At 33.4% G+C, this 18,669-nt stretch overlaps 1 protein-coding gene across 2 annotated transcripts in view; it reads left to right on the top strand.

Moving 5' to 3' along the window:
• ZFC3H1 (zinc finger C3H1-type containing) overlaps nt 1–18,669 on the top strand; it is a 49,372-nt gene that overhangs the window by 25,145 nt on the left and 5,558 nt on the right. The window contains exons 13-30 of one of the 2 annotated variants that reach the window (XM_060165320.1): nt 1,741–1,915; nt 2,157–2,288; nt 2,914–3,456; nt 3,542–3,651; nt 4,504–4,635; nt 4,742–4,863; nt 5,805–5,927; nt 6,132–6,251; nt 7,145–7,328; nt 8,664–8,850; nt 10,191–10,379; nt 11,023–11,260; nt 13,563–13,668; nt 13,751–13,949; nt 14,522–14,616; nt 17,860–17,970; nt 18,240–18,344; nt 18,476–18,641. In XM_060165320.1, coding sequence (XP_060021303.1) covers nt 1,741–1,915; nt 2,157–2,288; nt 2,914–3,456; nt 3,542–3,651; nt 4,504–4,635; nt 4,742–4,863; nt 5,805–5,927; nt 6,132–6,251; nt 7,145–7,328; nt 8,664–8,850; nt 10,191–10,379; nt 11,023–11,260; nt 13,563–13,668; nt 13,751–13,949; nt 14,522–14,616; nt 17,860–17,970; nt 18,240–18,344; nt 18,476–18,641 — 3,037 coding nt within the window. The remainder of the gene's footprint in view (nt 1–1,740; nt 1,916–2,156; nt 2,289–2,913; nt 3,457–3,541; nt 3,652–4,503; nt 4,636–4,741; nt 4,864–5,804; nt 5,928–6,131; nt 6,252–7,144; nt 7,329–8,663; nt 8,851–10,190; nt 10,380–11,022; nt 11,261–13,562; nt 13,669–13,750; nt 13,950–14,521; nt 14,617–17,859; nt 17,971–18,239; nt 18,345–18,475; nt 18,642–18,669) is intronic. The other variant, XM_060165321.1, reaches the window with a different exon arrangement.

An 18,669-nucleotide genomic window follows, 5' to 3' on the forward strand; every position in this document is an offset into this window, starting at 1 on the left:
GATTAAATACTGCATGTATCTAAGTGTTCCTATATTAGAGGGATATATTTTTGTGGTGTATGTCAGTAATAAGTATACTGTGTGATTACTAATTCTTTCATACTTGATAGGCCTAGAGAAGGCTATCATTTTGTTGAATTATACATTTACGTGAAGTAATAGTATTAATGTTTAAATAAAAATATCAAGACTTCAAAAGAAAGTTTTCCCCTTCAGATTTATGTATGGCTTTAAAACCTCTGGCATGTTTTTTAAAGACCTTTATTGGAAGCATATTTTTATTGTTAAAATTGGTAGACTTGATTGTTGGAAATAGTCATTACTTAGTCTGTTAAGTAAGACACATGGTCAAATATTGTGTTATTACAAAAACTATGATATGCAGTAACATTAAGATGTACCCTGATATTAGAGATCTGAAAAATGTTACTCATAGATGAAATATTGTGGTGACCATAAATCTCCAAAATTATCAACGAGAAATGGTACTGTGTATGTTTTAAAAGAAATTAAAATAAATTCATTTAGATTCCATTTCTTTAATAACTTTTATAACAAATGAAAAGATTTTTAAAAATTCTTTGTCTTTCTATTCCCCATTCTCTTTATCACATATTCTCTGTTTTTATGATTCATTCTAGATGTCATGTGTTGTGACTGTTTGAAATATGGTATCTTTCTGGGAAAGATGCTTCATTTTTTTTTTTTATCATAATGTTCAGTAGTTGAAAAGATGAAAATCTGTAAATTTGTCTTTTTGTCCTGATTTTTACTTCTCAGTTCCAGTCTTTACATCTGTCTATCGTTTAAAAATTAGATTTCTTTTTCTCTCCTTTGCTTTGCTTTAGATAAAATGAGTTAGAGGTTTGTAAATTAATTAAATGTGCTTGATTATGTTTATTAGATGTTTATTTGTGTGTTTATTATTAGGAGCGTTATAAATGAAACTAAACATAGTGATTTTCTGTCTTAAGTCTTCATTTTTCTTTTTTTATTTGAGGTTTTTTTATGTTTTTAATTTTTTGCGGGGGGGCTGTTGGGTCTTCGTTGCTGCATGCGAGCTTTCTTTAGTTGCGGTGAGCGGGGCTTCTCTTCATTATGGCGCGTGGGCTTCAGTAGTTGCGGCACATGGGCTTCAGTAGTTGTGGCTCATGGGCTCTATAGTGCAGGCTCAGTAGTTGTGGTGCACGGGCTTGGTTGCTCCACGGCCTTTGGGATCTTCCTGGACCAGAGCTTGAACCTGTGACCCCTGCATTGGCAGGCGGATTCTTAACCACTGTGCCACCAGGGAAGCCCTCTTAAGTCCTCATTTTTCAGGAGTTATTTAGGGCTACATTGAAGGTTACTATTAATAGCTTTTCAACTGTAATTCACATTACTCAGACGCATGTTTTGTTTTGTTTTTTTAAAGATCCCACCCAGGGAATTCTCTGGTGGTCCAGTGGTTAGGACTCTGCACTTTCATTGCTGAGGGCCTGGGTTCAGTATCTGGTCGGGGAACTAAGATCCCGCAAGCTGCGTGGTGCTGCCAAAAAAAAAAAAACGGCCAACCCATATTTGCTTTCATAAAATTTAACAGTGTCTATCTGAATACTTATTTTATTCTTCTAAATATTCACCTCTGTGTATCATAAACATATTTTTAAAAATGAGCTATTACTTCGTAAGTTTTTTATTCTGATGGTGTCAGTCCACTAGTTTAGAAAAACGTTCATAAGACTTTTGTTATTTCCCAATTAGGATTCTCTTGATGAAAGATGAATCTGTTTTAAAGAATCTAGTACAGCAAGAAGCTAAGAAGAAAGAATCTGTTCGAAATGCTGAAACAAAAATTACAAAACTTACAGAGCAGCTTCAGGCAACAGAGAAAATTCTCAGTGTCAACAGAATGTTTTTGAAGAAGCTTCAGGAACAAGTAATGTTTTTTTCTTAAATTCAAATATTGTAGTCCCATGTTTACTACACATTTTTATGGGCCAAATTTTTAATAAAACCATAAACCAAAGCCATCAAAATGTGTAACCTATACATTGTTCTCCACTGAGATGTAATATTAGCATATTTTTAATTTTCATTTGAATACCGTAAAGAAATTATGTTTAAGAAGGTATTTCCTCTCCTAAGATTTACATACTCAGAATTACCCTATATTTCAGATTCACAGAGTTCAACAACGTGTTACAGTTAAGAAAGCTTTGACTCTGAAGTATGGAGAAGAACTTGCTCGTGCAAAAGCAGTGGCTAGTAAAGAAATAGGAAAACGTAAACTGGAACAAGATCACCTTGGAGTGAGTTGTTTGTAGAAATATTTAATGTTTGAAAGGAGAAGGTTTTAATTATTCTTTTGAGGGTAAGAGATGCATAAAAAGTTCAAGCTTTTCCCTGCAGATTTAAAGAGAATAAGATTAAAGGTTTGTTTTGTTTTTTTTTTGTTTTTGTTTTTGTTTTTGTTTTTTGCGGTATGTGGGCCTCTCACTGTTGTGGCCTCTCCCGTTGCGGAGCACAGGCTCTGGACGCGCAGGCCCCGCGGCCATGGCTCACGGGCCCAGCTGCTCTGCGGCACGTGGAATCTTCCTGGACCGGGGCACGAACCCGTGTCCCCTGCATCGGCAGGCGGACTCTCAACCACTGCGCCACCAGGGAAGCCCAAGATTAAAGTTTTGTTTTTAAATGGCACCCACATATTTGGAAACTTTTTTTTGTTTGTTTATTTTGACTTGTTTTGTTTGTTTTTGGTACCTCATAGATTAACTAGCAAATCTGTTGGAGGCTTTTGTAAAACTGTTTTAGTCTCATTATTGACTTAGTTTTATAATGTTGGCATTGTATTGTAGGGATAGCACAATTATCTTACCAAAAATTGTTTATAAAGTCATAGCAGTATAAAATATTGATATCATTTTTTCCCCCCAGCCTAACAAAATGATGAGACTGGACAATTCTCCAATATCAAGTCCAAGAAAGCATTCAGCAGAACTAATTGCTATGGAAAAAAGACGATTGCAAAAGCTAGAATATGAATATGCCCTGAAAATTCAGAAACTAAAAGAAGCCAGGGCCCTTAAAGCAAAGGAACAGCAAAATATTGGTCCACTTGTGGAAGAGGAACCTGAATTTTCTTTGCCTCAACCCTCACTTCACGATCTGACTCAAGATAAATTAAGTCTGGACACTGAGGAAAATGATGTTGATGATGAGATTTTGTCTGGGTCAAACAGAGAAAGAAGAAGATCCTTCTTAGAATCCAATTCTTTTACTAAACCTAACCTTAAGCACACTGATACACCTAACAAAGAATGTATAAACAAACCTACTAAGAATGCAGTAGAAAAACCAGAACTTTTTCTAGGGTTAAAAATTGGTGAATTGCAGAAATTATATTCAAAAGCTGATAGCTTAAAACAACTGATTTTAAAAACTACCACAGGCATTACAGACAAAGTTTTGCATGGTCAGGTAACTGAACATTTCATATTGTTTATAAAATCTAGAATTCACCCTAGCCTTTATTACTTTATGAAATTTCTCTTTTCTTTTGCAGGAGATTTCTGTGGATGTGGATTTCGTGACAGGACAGAGTAAAACAACAGAAGTGAAGCCATATCCGTTTAGACCCTACCATAGTCCCCTTCTAGTTTTTAAGTCTTACAGGTATAGAAGAAAGATTCAGTAAACTTGAGGTTCAGGATTGCTCCTTGTTCTTAATGATATCTTAATCTGGAATGTGTGATGACCATGAAAAAAAATTGAATCATGGCTGCTCAGAAATGAACTTGTCCTTTTAGGAAATATAAAAATTTAAGTGCCTTGTTGTCAAACTTGAACCAAATAGGAATTAAGATTTAACTCACACTTGGGTTTACTAATTCTTATCAAATCCTAATTTCTGGCTACTGGTGAAATTGTGGAGAATTCTGAATTACTATATCTATTAAGGATTTTAGGAAAAATAACTGGAGTCTTATGAGAATTTAAAATTTTTGCTTTTTAATTTTATTGTTATTCTAAGGAATGCATTGGCTAGCTTTCATAAAATTGATTTGACACTTTCCAATGATTAACTTTGGGAGGTTGTCTCTTTTTTTTTTAAAGACTCTTTAGAAGCTATGAGACTATTAAATTGGTATGATTTAATCGTAAAATCGTACAATACCTACCAGGTAGTATAGACTTTTTCTCTAGTTTTTTGGTTGGCTGGTAATGTGTGGAAGAAATACCAGTGTTATACACCACTTTATTATGTGGTAGGAAAACACTACGTTTAGAATACAGGATATTGTTGTTCTTTGTTTCCTATTTCAGATATTTTATGTCTGGGTATAAAAGTAGTTTGTCCCTATGACTTGATATTCTGGTTGTTTTCTAGAGTTAATTTTGGCATTAAGTAATTAGATAAATAGTAAGCTCAAAGTATAGAAACTTTAATTGAGAAAGAAAAAATGAAAAAATTTCTGAGGAATGTTTATGGAGCATCGTAATGTGCCTCTCTACCTCTCTTCTTAGATTTAGTCCATACTATCGAACCAAGGAAAAACTTCCCCTAAGCTCAGTATCATATAGTAATATGATCGAACCAGATCAGTGTTTCTGCCGTTTTGATTTAACAGGAACATGTAATGATGATGATTGTCAGTGGTGAGTAGTTTTTATTTGTTAACATTTTATAATTTAAAAGGCAGTCTTGGTTATGTAGCTTTGATATATACATGATTATCTTTTCTGTGTTGTTATTTTATTTTAGGCAGCATACACAAGACTATACGCTTAGCCGAAAACAGCTATTCCAGGACATTCTGTCATATAATCTGTCTTTGATTGGTTGTTCAGAGACAAGCACTGATGAAGAAATTGCTGCTGCAGCAGGTTTTAAAGACCTCTTGTTTCCCAAGTGAAAATTGAATTTAGGCAATTTAAAAGTTTTATATTCAGTTGTTGACATCTTTAAATAGCCATAATAATTCAATACATTCATCTATGACACTTTATCTAGATCTGCTCTGTCCAGTACAGTAGTCACTAGCCATGTGTTGCTATTTAAATCTAAGTTAATTAAAATAAAAATTTGGCTTCCTCAGTCACACTAGCCACATTTCAGGTGCTCAGTAGGCACTATTGAGCTCAGTATTGGTAAGTGCTTACCGGTAAGACAGTGCAGATGTAAGACATTTCCATTATTGCAGACAGTTCTTTTGACGGAGCTTATCTAAATATTTCACTTTATTTAGAAGAATATGTTAACATAGTATAGAAATATTACCAGTGATTTAAAAATAGACCCTATTTAATTTACTATTTTCAAAAATAGAGGAGGATTAGAAGTTGAGGTGACTATAGTTTCAGATTCTACAATGAAATAAAAAAGGACTTTATACACTTTGACACTGTAGAAAGCATAGATTACTGCCAGACATTGTGAATAAATGTTGTTAAGCTTTTCCCCAGATTGAGTGCCAAATATTAAACCTTAAACTACAAGTCTTTTCGAAGTAGGGGAATTAGTGTTTGTTAAATTCAGTATTATCACAACTCAGAGTGATTGTGACATCACTGAATCTATTTAGTCATTCCTAATTAGGGACTTTAATTTTCACTTGCTTAGGTTGTTTTAGGAAATACTTTTTTTCAGTCCACATTGGGGTGCATGATATGGTAGGATTTGCTGTAGTAAAGATAATGTAGACCCTGCCCTTTAGAAGGCCATAGGTGTTTTTGACTAGTACCTTTAATTTTTAAAGTATTCTTTACTTCATACTCTTTAATTAGCCTCATCTCTGTAATCCATATTTTTTATACTTTTTATGAAGATAGCATTGCTCTAATTTCAGAAAAATATGTTGAGAAACTTTTTGGAGTAAACAAAGATCGAATGTCAATGGACCAGATGGCTGTTCTCCTTGTGAGCAATGTCAATGAAAGTAAAGGCCATAGTGAGTATATGTATCTTTCTCTCGCACAAAAGGACCTTAGAGTTTATGAGAACAATTTTTTTGGCATTATGTAGAAATATATATATACCATGTCTGAGTAACATGATAGAATAAATTCAGCTCTTTTTGAGTACTATTTGGGTATCCTTCAAAACTATAAAAGACTAGTTCTGTTAACCAGCAGTCTTCTCCTGTCTACTTTAGCACCTCCATTTACAACCTACAAAGATAAAAGAAAGTGGAAGCCAAAGTTTTGGAGAAAACCTATTTCAGAGAATAATTTCAGTAGTGATGAGGAACAGTCTACAGGACCTATTAAGTATGGTAAGAAGTAATTTAAGATCCAGAATCATTAAATTGTCGTGTTACACTTTGCTAACACTTTGCTAATCTTTTGGTGTAATCTACTAGCCTTTTAAAAGTTTCTGTTTTCAAAAAAGTGATGCTGCTTGGCGTTTAAGGCAATTAGTTCTTCCTTGGGCAAGACTGTGCCTTATATTGCAGGATGTTTTGTTTTCATGACCCCTGCCCAGTAAATGCATGGATCACCCTTTAGTAAATGTGACAGCTTTAAATATTACTTGAGTGGGGAGAGGGGAGCAATGCTGCTTCCATTTGAGAACTACTGCCTGGCCTGTGTCCTTCTTGAGAGCAGGAGTTCTGTTTTGTTTTATCTTTGAGTCTTTGTTTTCTGACATGCAGTAGGCTCACAGAATGAATGAATTAAATGAGTGAACAAAGAAATGTATAAATGAGTGTCTTATTGTCGAGTACATCTTACATTATATTCTCAAGTTTGCATAATTTAATTGCCTACTATTTGTGGATTAGCAAATATGCTCTCCTGTACTTATTTACATTAACACTTTTTCTCTAATTTAGATGTAGTGGAATATGGAATAAATTATTATAACTTTCTCTTAAAACTTAATGAATGTGAATTATCAGTTGATGTCATTTACGCTTAGAGTAGAGAGATCATACTTCTGGTTTGCCCAGCAGAGTCCTAGTTTATACCTGTCATCCTGGTGTAATTTGTATTAACATCCCTTTTTACTCTTAGAAGTGTCCTGGTTTGGAGAATAAACTATATGATTGCTCTACCTTAAAGCTATGAGCTTTAGATTTTTATATTATTTTAAAGATAAGGCCAATCGTTTTTTCTTGGGTTTGTGGATTTAGAGAAATTGTGAAGCTAATAGTGCTTTTTCTTATAGTCTTCCAGCCAGAGAACCGAATAAATGTTCCAGCTTTGGATACAGTTGTCACTCCAGATGATGTCAGATACTTTACAAATGAGACTGATGACATTGCTAATTTAGAAGCAAGTGTGCTTGAAAATCCTTCTCATGTACAACTTTGGCTCAAGCTTGCATACAAGTACTTGAATCAAAATGAGGGGTACGTCCCCTTCTATCTTTGTGTAAACTGGTGCACATTTATATTTTTATGTTTGAAGTTTATTTCATCTCTGGTAATCAGGTTTCCTTGCTACTATCAATGGAGTCTTTGTTTTTTTGACAAAGCCAAAAGCACTTAATTGTTTTAAAGCTATTAGAAAAAGTTTAAGATTAGATCTTGAGTTATGTGCTTGGCTTAGTGTATGGGTAATAAATTAGCTACAGTTTTTAACTTAAGTAGGCTCTTATTTCAAAGTAGTGTCAGTTAAAACAGTAAATTCTGAGTGGTCCAAGAATTAATCATTGGATTTTTTAATACGTCAGGTAGTCATGGTCTCAATAAAATTGTGATAAAGACACAGTGGAACAGGTTAAATTTTATGTTAATTTTAATTTGGAGATTTAAAGCTTGTCTAAGAAACTCTAAATTCTGGTGAATTGACTTTTTTCTGTGTGTGGTGTTATATTATGTGTATTCAAATAAGATAAATAGTAATTTATCTCAAAAATGACAGCTCCTATTAAATAATTGTGTTTTTTGACTCCTACTTGTTGATAGGATTGCCAGGAATAATCTCTTATTACCAGGAGTAATATTTATTACTGTAATTTTAGAATTACAATAGTAAGGTATTTTTGTTTTTTTTTTAAACAGGCTGCTCTGTCTTAAAACTTGGTATAAAAACTTTTTTAAGGTAGCACTGCAGAATGCTAATACATCACACATACCTGAATATGGTGCTTATTTAACTTACCTTGTGTGTCATTTTCATGTTGATAGGATAAGTTACAATGTTTTCTTTTCTGACTCATTTACTGAGTGAAGGCCAAAAAACTGTACATTATTTTATGAATAGGATCATGAGAGACAGTTTTCTCCTCCAAGAGATAGTGAGCCCTTGACTGTTGAAAAGAGCTATTATATTGAAAGCTTTGATTATTTTGTGCTAGTAGTAGCTGGCCTTGAGGGAGAATTGTTTAACATTTCCCATTCCCAGACCAGTGGAAATCATAAAAGGTATTGCTGAATATGGACATAAAGCACATTTGAAGTTGATAATCTAGTGGTTTTATAACACTGTGTTTTTATCTGGTAAATGCGCATTGAACATCCACTTAAAAGGGAATTGTTGGGTCAGTGGGAAATCGGGACCTGTTTTGGATGGATGTGATTTAAAATCTTAATCTACCTCCCTTTGTCATTGGTGATTCTAACTTCTTGGTAGGTTCTAATAGAAAATGGAATTAAAAAGTTGACTTATTAGAACTAGACTGATTTAAAAAGTATCTTCAAGTGTTAAAAAAAATGGTCCTGCTTTTTCTTTCAAACATGTAGGCTATGTTCCGAGTCCTTGGATTCTGCTTTAAATGTTCTGGCTCGAGCTTTGGAAAACAACAAAGACAATCCAGAAATTTGGTGTCATTACCTCAGATTGTTCTCAAAAAGAGGAACCAAGGAGGAGGTGCAGGAAATGTGTGAAACAGCTGTTGAATATGCTCCTGATTATCAAAGTTTTTGGACTGTGAGTAGAAAAGATAAAGTTGTGTGTGTGTTTGTTATCAATAATTCTTTAGGTTATCTTAAATATTGATGTGTAGGTTAATAGATCATATGTTTTGTCTGCATATAGATATAATAATAACCTTACTTTCACTGTCCAGTAACCTCAAAGCCACTTCTCTGGGTCAGGATTAACTTAGACTAAACAAGACAATATTTAGTGAAGAGGTGATTTTTGTTGTTGTTTACTTTATTGGTAATGAGGAAACAAACATTTTAAAACGTTTTACATTAACCTATTCTTAAGCAGTTTTGGTTTGGGCAAAGTTAAATGAATTTTTTGCTGAGCACCTGAAAATAATTTAATAATATTCTTTTTATGCTTATATAACATTTTCATGAAAGCTAGGAAATAATTTGGTCTTTTTATTATATGCCCTTGTTACTTATGGAAAAAACTTTATCTGTAAATCATACTAATATTGAACCTTGCTAAGTTTAAAAGATTTGGTGAAAAAGTGGGTTTTTCCTCATTCTCTGAGAAAACGGGGTGTTTCTTACCCAGGCTTAAACTTAAAATTATGATTAATTCACTTATAAAATAAATATTCATTAATATGTGAACTTTTACCAGCTGAACTCAGGAATTATTAGATTCAGATAAACTTTCATATAAACTGTTACTATCAGATCTGTCATTTACTTGCTAACTGAAATTCAGAACAGACAGATTTGGATAACATGGTATCCCTTAATGAATGAACTTGCCACTTTGTTACTCTCCTAACTCACTGAATAGATTTAGACAATGAAAAATGCTTGGCTTTTAACCTGCAGCCTTGTACCAAAGTTAATGCTATTGATCACCACAAATTATAGGGTGTGATGTTTTTCCTTAAGTTGTTTGGTCTTTAAAGGACCTTTTAATTTCTTTAAAAGATTAAATCTTTTAATTATTTTGTCACATATTTCTTATATGAATGCTATTCTCAAAATTTTTATACAGTCACACACCTGAGCAATTCAGATTGTATGTGATCATAAACATGAGCTTTTGGAGATCCATCATGGTCTTGCTGCCATTTATTGATTCAAGGAAAGGAGACGTGAAATTGCTTTAGTGATAATTCTGAGAGTGTATCTGTATTGTTTTAGTTTTCATCTGATTCCACTTTCCAACTTGTGGTAGAAGGGGAAATCTAGGTTATAGTACTGTACAATGGGTTTATACATATTTGTAATTATCCTTTTTATAGAAATTGAATTTTTAATATGTGATAGTTTCTTAATGAAATGTGAAAAATCTGTAGTTTTAGATATTCTTATGAAGCAGGAGTAATCATATGAAATCCATTTGGGCAGTTTCTGCACCTAGAAAGCACCTTTGAAGAAAAGGATTACGTATGTGAGAGAATGGTGGAGTTCCTGATGGGAGCAGCCAAGCGGGAAGCATCAGATATTCTGTCCTTTCAGCTTTTAGAGGCTCTTTTGTTTAGAGTTCAGCTACACATATTTACTGGAAGATGCCAAAGTGCACTTGCAGTTTTACAGGTAAACATTTATTATAGCATTTAATGACATTTTGTAGAGAATTTTTTAAAGGTTTAAAACAGTACAGGTAGCATTGTTGAAAGATAAGGACCCAGGCTTTAGATTTGAATCTTTGCCACTTACTGGTAAGTTGTGTGAATTTGGGTAAGTTTACAGCTGTTTCCTCCTTTGCTTATTTAGTAGGGATAATATCTTATTTAGAGTGTTTATGAGGTTTAAATGAAAATAATATTTGCTGAGTACCCACCAGAATAAACTTCAATATTCAAACCATAAAGGGAAAAAATTAGTCCATAGTGGAAATCTTCTATATGGGTGTGGTGAGGTTTTTTGTTTATTTTTACTCTTTTCTCTTTATCTTATTAGATTTTGAATCTCAAAATACTTAAAATTTACAAATAAATTTAACCTTTTCATTAATTATGTCATAAACCGTAGCATAGTAAAAATTATGTTAATCTGGTATTGATATCTCTAAAGAGTTTCTCCATTCAAAAAATTGGTGAGTATCAGAATTTTGACTTAGGTATTTAAGAACCATGCCAAAGAAATAAAACACTTTTAATCTTCTTTGCCTTCACAGTTGAATCTTATTAGGAATATTTTTTAAAACACCTTCAGATTATTTTTCCATTTTACCTAGAATGCATTGAAATTGGCTAATGATGGAATAGTAGCTGAATACCTTAAAACAAGTGATCGATGTTTGGCATGGCTGGCCTACATACATCTTATTGAATTCAACGTTCTCCCTTCAAAATTTTATGATCCGTCTAATGCCAATCCTTCAAGAATTGTTAATATAGAACCATTTCTAATGCCGTGGCAAGCAGTTCAAGATGTAAAGACTAATCCTGACATGTTGTTAGCAGTATTTGAAGGTAAGTATAAATGTTTATAAATTATTTAGAACATCAACTTATTGCTTATTATGATTCTTCAAAATTAAATGAAACAAATTTATGTATTGCAAGTTTTACACTTTATTATATAAATGCTTAAAAAATTAAGGATTGAATCAGATAAGATGGGCATTGGCATCTATGAAAGCTACGTTTTTCTGATTATGGCAAAGGATATCAGCTAAATATGTACATAATATAGCATATTTACATAGGTTTAATGAGTTGATTGAACCATAGAACCAGGTAAATTTTGTAAAGCAATCTATCAAGGTGAAAGTTAAAAGATAATATCTTATTTTTTCAAGTAATTAATATTTTTTCCATCAGTCAGTGAGTTTGATTCCTCTATGTACTAACCGAGGTATCTGCTTTGGAACATATATAAGATATAAAGCCTGTTCCCTTCTAATAAGTATATAGCCTAGTCAGAAGATAAAATCTATACATCTGACATAATTAATAAACATATGAGGCCACATAACTGTCTATTAGTATATAGTCTAAATTCTGTGCTTAGAGAAGAGACTGGGATCTGTGATTTAGAGAATTACATGGTACAGGCCATAAACCTGAAGGAAAGAGATTATTGCAGGTTGGCATGATCAAGTATGTCTTCACAGACAAATTAGGACTTGGAGCTAGACTTTGAAGCTTGCCTATAATGTGACTGACATGGTGGACCTCCTCCTCAAAGATGGGACTCTTGTCTTATTTTTATATTTCTCAAGGGCCTATAATGTCTGACAGTGTACTGAGCGCTTAGTAAATGTTCATTGAATAAACTAGGGAAGAAAGGAAGTAAAAGGACATTCCTATTAGGGGAGCTAAGTAAACAAAAAGCAACAAGTAGATAGGAATTGGTGCAATGGGTTTAAAGGGAGCTTAGAAGAAGGGAGAGTCCTTATCAAAGTGAGACTTTTTGTGCTGGAGAACAGTAGGAATTAAGCTTGATAAGTGGAAATGATACCAGATTTTCAAGAACTTTTAAGTATGGTAGGCTTGATGGCAATAGAAATTCTTTAAGAAAGAAAGAATATGCTGGAGAGAAATGATACCAAAGGTAGGAAAACCAACCAGAAGCTGACAGCCATAACTGAGGCATTAAAAAAAGTAACCTGGGAAAGAGAGAGTATTTATTGGAGACATTTTAAGTTACCATATAGAGATTAGGGACAGATTAAATGTCAGGGAAGAAGAGAAAAAATAGTCAAAGATGATTTCAGGGTTTTGAGACCAGGAAAAGGTAAGGGTACTAATAGAAAACTGATGAATTGGGAAGACTGATTTTGGTAGTAGGAGTGGTATTTATGAATGATAATTGGTCACCCAAGTGGAAATGCTTGTTGGCAGAAGGAAATAAGGAAGTGCACCTTAAATGGACAATTATGGATAGAGAAATGGATTTGAAAGTTATCAACATAGAAATTATTGTATTATATAGTGCTTTACAGTTTTTAATGTGCACTCCCAGTAAGTTATTCACCAGCTGAAGCTATGAGATACTTTCTTTGAGGAAATGGAGATTTTAAAGTGTAGCTGTAAGGGGTAAAAGGGAGATTGAGTCAGTGAATGAGACCAAGAGAAAATATAAACAATCTCTTGGAAGCAGAGGCAAGAAGAAATTAAAAAGAAGAGGAAGAACATTATCAAATGCTAATCAGATAAAATGAATGTAGAGATAGATTTGTTTAGATAGGATCCTTATAAGTGAACTTCAAAAGTGCTGTTTCAGAATGACATTCATTTTTAAACTCAGCAGTTCTGGGAAGTCATACCATCTTGGGCAAGGAGGAAATGGTGACAGTTGGGCAAAGTGAAACAGTGGAGGACTTTTCTCTAAGAAGTAGCAAGATCGAGTAAAGGACTCTTTACAAAGGGAAAAGTGTTTTGAAGGAGTAAGGAAAAGATCAAGTTTAGGGGGAGACGTTTAAATGGCTGTAGATCAGCAGAGCAAGGCCTCTTGAAGTGGGTCGGAGAAAGATGAAAAGATAATTCATTCTTTAATTTCTTTGACATAATTTTTCAGGAATTTAGTATAAATGCAAAGATGCAAGAGCTCATATTGGGTGTTTTATTCTTAACAGGAAAGTGAGGGTGAAAGATTTAATTTTAGGAGTTTGGAGATACCTGAAATGCCTCCTTTGGGTGAAAACCAGGAGTTTAGTAAAGGTGAATAAGATGTAGTCAAACAAAAGAATAGGCTACCTTAGAGTTTAAATAACACAGTCAGATAATTCATTTTATGTTTGATTCACGTTATTGTGGTGTTTTTGGATAGATGCGGTGAAAGCTTGCACAGATGAGAGCCTTACTGTTGAGGAAAGAGTAGAGGCTTGTGTTCCACTTTACACAAACATGATTGTTCTGCACCAGCTTCTTGAGAGGTAAAACTTAATTGACAAGCAGTTAACCTCATATTAAAAATTGATTTTTTCATGTGTTTAAATGTGTGTTTTTCTTGTGAAGGTATGAGGCTGCAGTGAAGCTTTGTAAATATTTATTGGAATCATGTCCCATGAACTGCCAGTTGTTGGAATCCCTTGTTGCTTTATATTTGGAAACAAATCAGCACGACAAAGCTAGGGCAGTGTGGCTTACTGCATTTGAAAAAAATCTTCAGAATGCAGAGGTTTTTTATCATACGTGCAAATTCTTCATCTCGCAGGTAAAAAAAAAAAGTCATAATTCTTAAATATGATATTTTTATGTTTCACGTTTATTCATCCTTTAAGATGTTTCAGGCATCAGCCTCTCTAGGATGCTTTTACTGATCCTTTTGCCCTTTGCAATACTGTTAGGTATTCCTTCTCTTTCTGCCATAATACCTCATGCATAGTTCTACCATTGCACTTAATTACATTACATTGTAATTTTGCTTATAGCTACTTTGTATACTACTCTAAGAACTCCCAGAGGGCAGGGACCATGTCTTATTCTGATTTAGAGCTCCCCTACTCCCAACACCTAGCACAGTGCCAAACATGTAAATAGAGCTTAATGGCTAATTGGTGAAATTGGTGAGTGAAACTTGAGCTTGTGGTATATTGGGTGTTAAACTGTTTAATGTTTAGTTCAATTTGGAGATCAGAATACAAAAGTCATCTCTACCTCCACCTACTCAAAAAACCTAATCTAATCAGTGGTTGGGGGGGCGGGTGAGGGCTTTTCCTCCCTTGAAAGATTTTAATTAAACATTGTAAGCCTAATGTGTATCCCTCCTCTTTCTTTTAAAAATAGAATCGAGGAGATAATCTTCTTCCATTTTTGCGGAAATTTATCGCATCCTTCTTTAAACCTGGGTTTGAGAAGTATAGTAACTTGGATCTGTTTCGGTAAGTTTGTAGAACTCTTGATTTGTAGAGGAATGAGAAATAGTGTAGCTCAGTGGAAAGATTACCAGTTTCTTGGTGGATTGATTATATTTTAGACTGATTTTTTTTTTTTAAGACACTTGAATACCCTCTTACAGAATTGTTATAAGGGCAGTAGAATTTAATAAAAATAGACACAAGATGTAAAATGTTTTGCATTCTTTGGATTAAGAACACTAAATTTATGTTAACACCATGGTGATTCATGCTTCTTTTAATTACTGTCATTGTTAATTTTAGCAATTAATACTGTAGCAACAAATTATCCTGAGACAATCTCAGTGATTTTCGAAAAAATGAGTTTTAATTTATTGGATTGGTGATTTTAAAGTGAATGTAAATAATATGCCTTTTTAAAAAAAAAATTCTAAAGAGAACCGCTTTAACTTCTGAAAGTTGTTGAGTAAGAAACTTTGGAGAATTCTTTTTTCAACCATCACTTTCTCAGTAGCTTATATAGAGTTCTGTATTTACTACCTTTATTTGCTTCCCTGTGAGTTCTTGTTCAGATCCTAAAGAGTGGGGTTTTTTTGGAGGCTTTTAACGTTCTCTTTCCTTCTTCCTCATCTCTGTGTAGGGATCAGCGAACTTTTTTCCTTAAGGGCCAGATAGTAAATATTTTAGGCTTGCAAGCCATATGGCCTGTCACTACTAGTCAGCCTTGCTTTTGTAGGAAGAAAGCAGCCATAGACAGTATATAAATGAATAGGCATGGCTGTGTTCCAATAAAAGTTTATTTATGAAGGTAGGTGTAGTTTGCTGATCCTAAGTAAAACAGCATCAAAAGGAAGATATTTGTCATGACATACTTTTTTATTGTATGTTAGGAAGAACTGAGAGAAGATAGGTCTAAGCTGGATATCTCCTAAAAAAATATTCTTGTGGAAAATACTAAGTGAAGATAGAGTCTTAGATTTATATATGCAAGTCTAATGTTTGCATATATTTTTCTTTTCTTAGGTGCTCCCTCCCTGCACCCACCCACAGTATAGCAGTGTTATATAAAAAAATATTTTCAAAAATAACCCACATTTTGTTAAGTCAGTGGTCTATCCACCCTAGAATATTTTGTGAACATGGCAGTTTTATTTGAGATATGGCAAAAAGTTTGGGGTCACCATTCTTTACCAGACTTGAGTCTTTACATCTGTCCTCTTACGGTAGATAGCCAGTTTATTGACATAGTGATGTTAGTACTCTTCCTGAAAGTCTTTCTGCTTTGCTACATATAGATTAACATCTTATAATTAATTACAAAAGAATAATTTGAAATGCAAATTAATAGAGAAAAATTAAACTATTGTATGAGAAATTTAGAGATTGTTTAGCTTCCCCATGCTGACTTTCTCCCAGTTTAAATTAGATTGCTTTAACATCTCAGACTTAAGCACAGGATAAATTCAAGGCTGAACCAGACTTTTAAAGACTTGCTGGTTCTGATCTTCCCTTCAGCATGGAGGTAATTGCTTTAGCTTTGAAGAAGATGCTGCCAGTTTGTGCCATGGTCAAAGATCTTCAGATCTTCTTGATGTCAGCTTAATGAAGCAGAATAAATAAGTGACAATAAAAATGTGAAAGTGGGCTACCTCCAAATAATCTTCTCATTATTTGCTAAGTCATCTTGCTTTATTATTTTTTGTGTGTAAAGTTATAATCCATAATTCACCAAGAATTATGAGGAAAAGGTATCCTGTGCTTATTTAGACAATTTGAAGTCCTTATTTTGGGTAGATGCGGTGAAAGCTTGCACAGATGAGAGCCTATCTATTTTTTAGATATTTATACAAAAGTCAAATATTAAGAGAATGGCAGTAAGTGAGAGAGTTTTCAGCATTGCCACACTTAACTTGGTATTGATAGAAATTTTTAAAATTTATAAAAGAGCCGAAGCTTATTAATAGAAGTCAGTGCTCTTCATAAGTTCAAAATACTTTTTTATTTCTTGAGTAGAAATTGTAAAGCAAAGTACATAGAACTGTAATATTTATTTAGAATTAGAGTCTGTCATTTTTCTTTCTATATAACATTTAGTATAAATTTTATACTGGAAAATTTTATGTGTAAAATTTAGTATAAGGACAGACAGAAAGATTGAGATGGAGTAATTTTCGTGTGTTTCAAATCAATTTGAAGACTAGTAGATAACCATAAAAGTTAACTTGGGGATTTCATTCACCTTACTGAAGTTGGCATAGGGATAGTCCTATATAGATTAGATTTAAAGTTATCTCTTCTTACTTATTGCAGTTTTCAGTTGAGAAAAGTCAATATTCTTAGAAGTTAAGTGATTAACTGATGGTAATACAGCTAGTTATGGCCAAGTCAGGATGATAATCTGCCTTCTAGAAGTACCATTTCTTCCCTTTCTTACGGCCCCCAGCACACAACCTCCCCCACCCCAGCCGCCATACAGCCTCTCTAATCCATTAAAACTTAGTTCCTTGAAATAATTGCTAAATTCACTGTGAACAGTTAATACTAGGTTGTCATTGTCGAAATCAACGTATTGCCTTTAAAAACATTGTTCCTGAAGATGCTAGTAATGTTATACACACAGATTCAAATATATTGGGGGGAAACCTGAATTACCAAAGTAAAATAGATTTTTTTACTGATTGGCTTCTTAGAGCCTTTAATATCCTAATATGTTTTGTGGCTTTTTAAGAGGGGGCTTTAATTTACAGTATTTCTCAATCTTATTTGATCATAGACCTCTTTTTGACAAGTGCCTTATGGGCCAATATGTTATAGAATACGCTTTTATATCATGTCTAAAATTAAATGTAGAGTGGTATTTGTGTGTATGTGAGAGAGAAATTGTTTTCAGATATCAAGTTTTATAACTCAAAGATTTTTTTTTTTCAAGAAAGTACAGATTTTGTGGGAAAATTTTAGATACTTGGTAGTCTCATTTGTTATTCTCTGTTTTTAATTAGGTTTCATTAGATGATTATGGTGGTTTGTTTAATTTGGGCTATAAAATTTTTAAAAATCATTATAGAAGAAGAATTATTCAAGTAAGTATAAGATAATAAATATATGATGCTAGAGATGTGACCAAAGCGGTATGGTATACACATGAAAATAAAGTCTCATTACTGTATAAACAAGGAAGTTTTAGTTGAAACAGGATTTTTTTTAAAAAAAAGCAATAGTAATCCATGTGTACATAGGCATAATTTTAAACATGATATTTTTCCTCAGGTATCTCTTAAATATCCCAGGACCACTTGACATTCCAGCCCGTTTATGTAAAGGAAATTTTGATGATGAAATGTTTAACCACCAAGTTCCTTATTTGTGGCTGATATACTGGTGAGACATTATCTACTGTGGAGAGAAATGTTGCATACTAGGCTTGCATCTGTTATTTATTACTGAATTACACTGTGTTAAAATTAACCTGTTGCTAAAGTCATTGAAGCAAAATTTAAGGGATGCTAAGGTTTATATGTTATTAAAAAAAGAAAGCTCAAAAGAAGGATTCTATTGTAATAATATCTGTAATGTTTATACTTTGTCATTCCTTTACCTGATCGAATTGAGGTGTAGACATACAATGTTTTCCTTCATTTTTTAAACAGCCTTTGTCATCCTCTTCAATCAAGTATTAAAGAGACAGTGGAGGCATATGAGGCAGCGTTAGGGGTGGCCATGAAGTCTGATATAGTGCAGAAGATTTGGCTGGAGTAAGTTTAATTCCTCTTAATAAGAATGGGATTTGAAATAAGGGGATATGGTTGGGGAAGGGTTGATGAGCTTTCTTGTTAGAGAATTACTGGCTTAATTATTCTAAATTATGATGTTTTTCTTTTGGCAGTTATCTTGTCTTTGCCAATAATAGAGCTGCTGGATCCAGAAACAAAGTCCAGGAATTCAGATTTTTTACTGATTTAGTGAATAGATGTTTGGTTACAGTCCCTGCCCGATACCCCATTCCTTTTAGCAGTGCTGATTACTGGTCCAACTATGAATTTCATAATAGGGTAAGAATTTAAAACTTATTTTCTTTAG

Source organism: Lagenorhynchus albirostris, chromosome 11, assembly GCF_949774975.1.
Source record: "Lagenorhynchus albirostris chromosome 11, mLagAlb1.1, whole genome shotgun sequence".
NCBI classification, from domain to species: Eukaryota; Metazoa; Chordata; class Mammalia; order Artiodactyla; family Delphinidae; genus Lagenorhynchus; species Lagenorhynchus albirostris.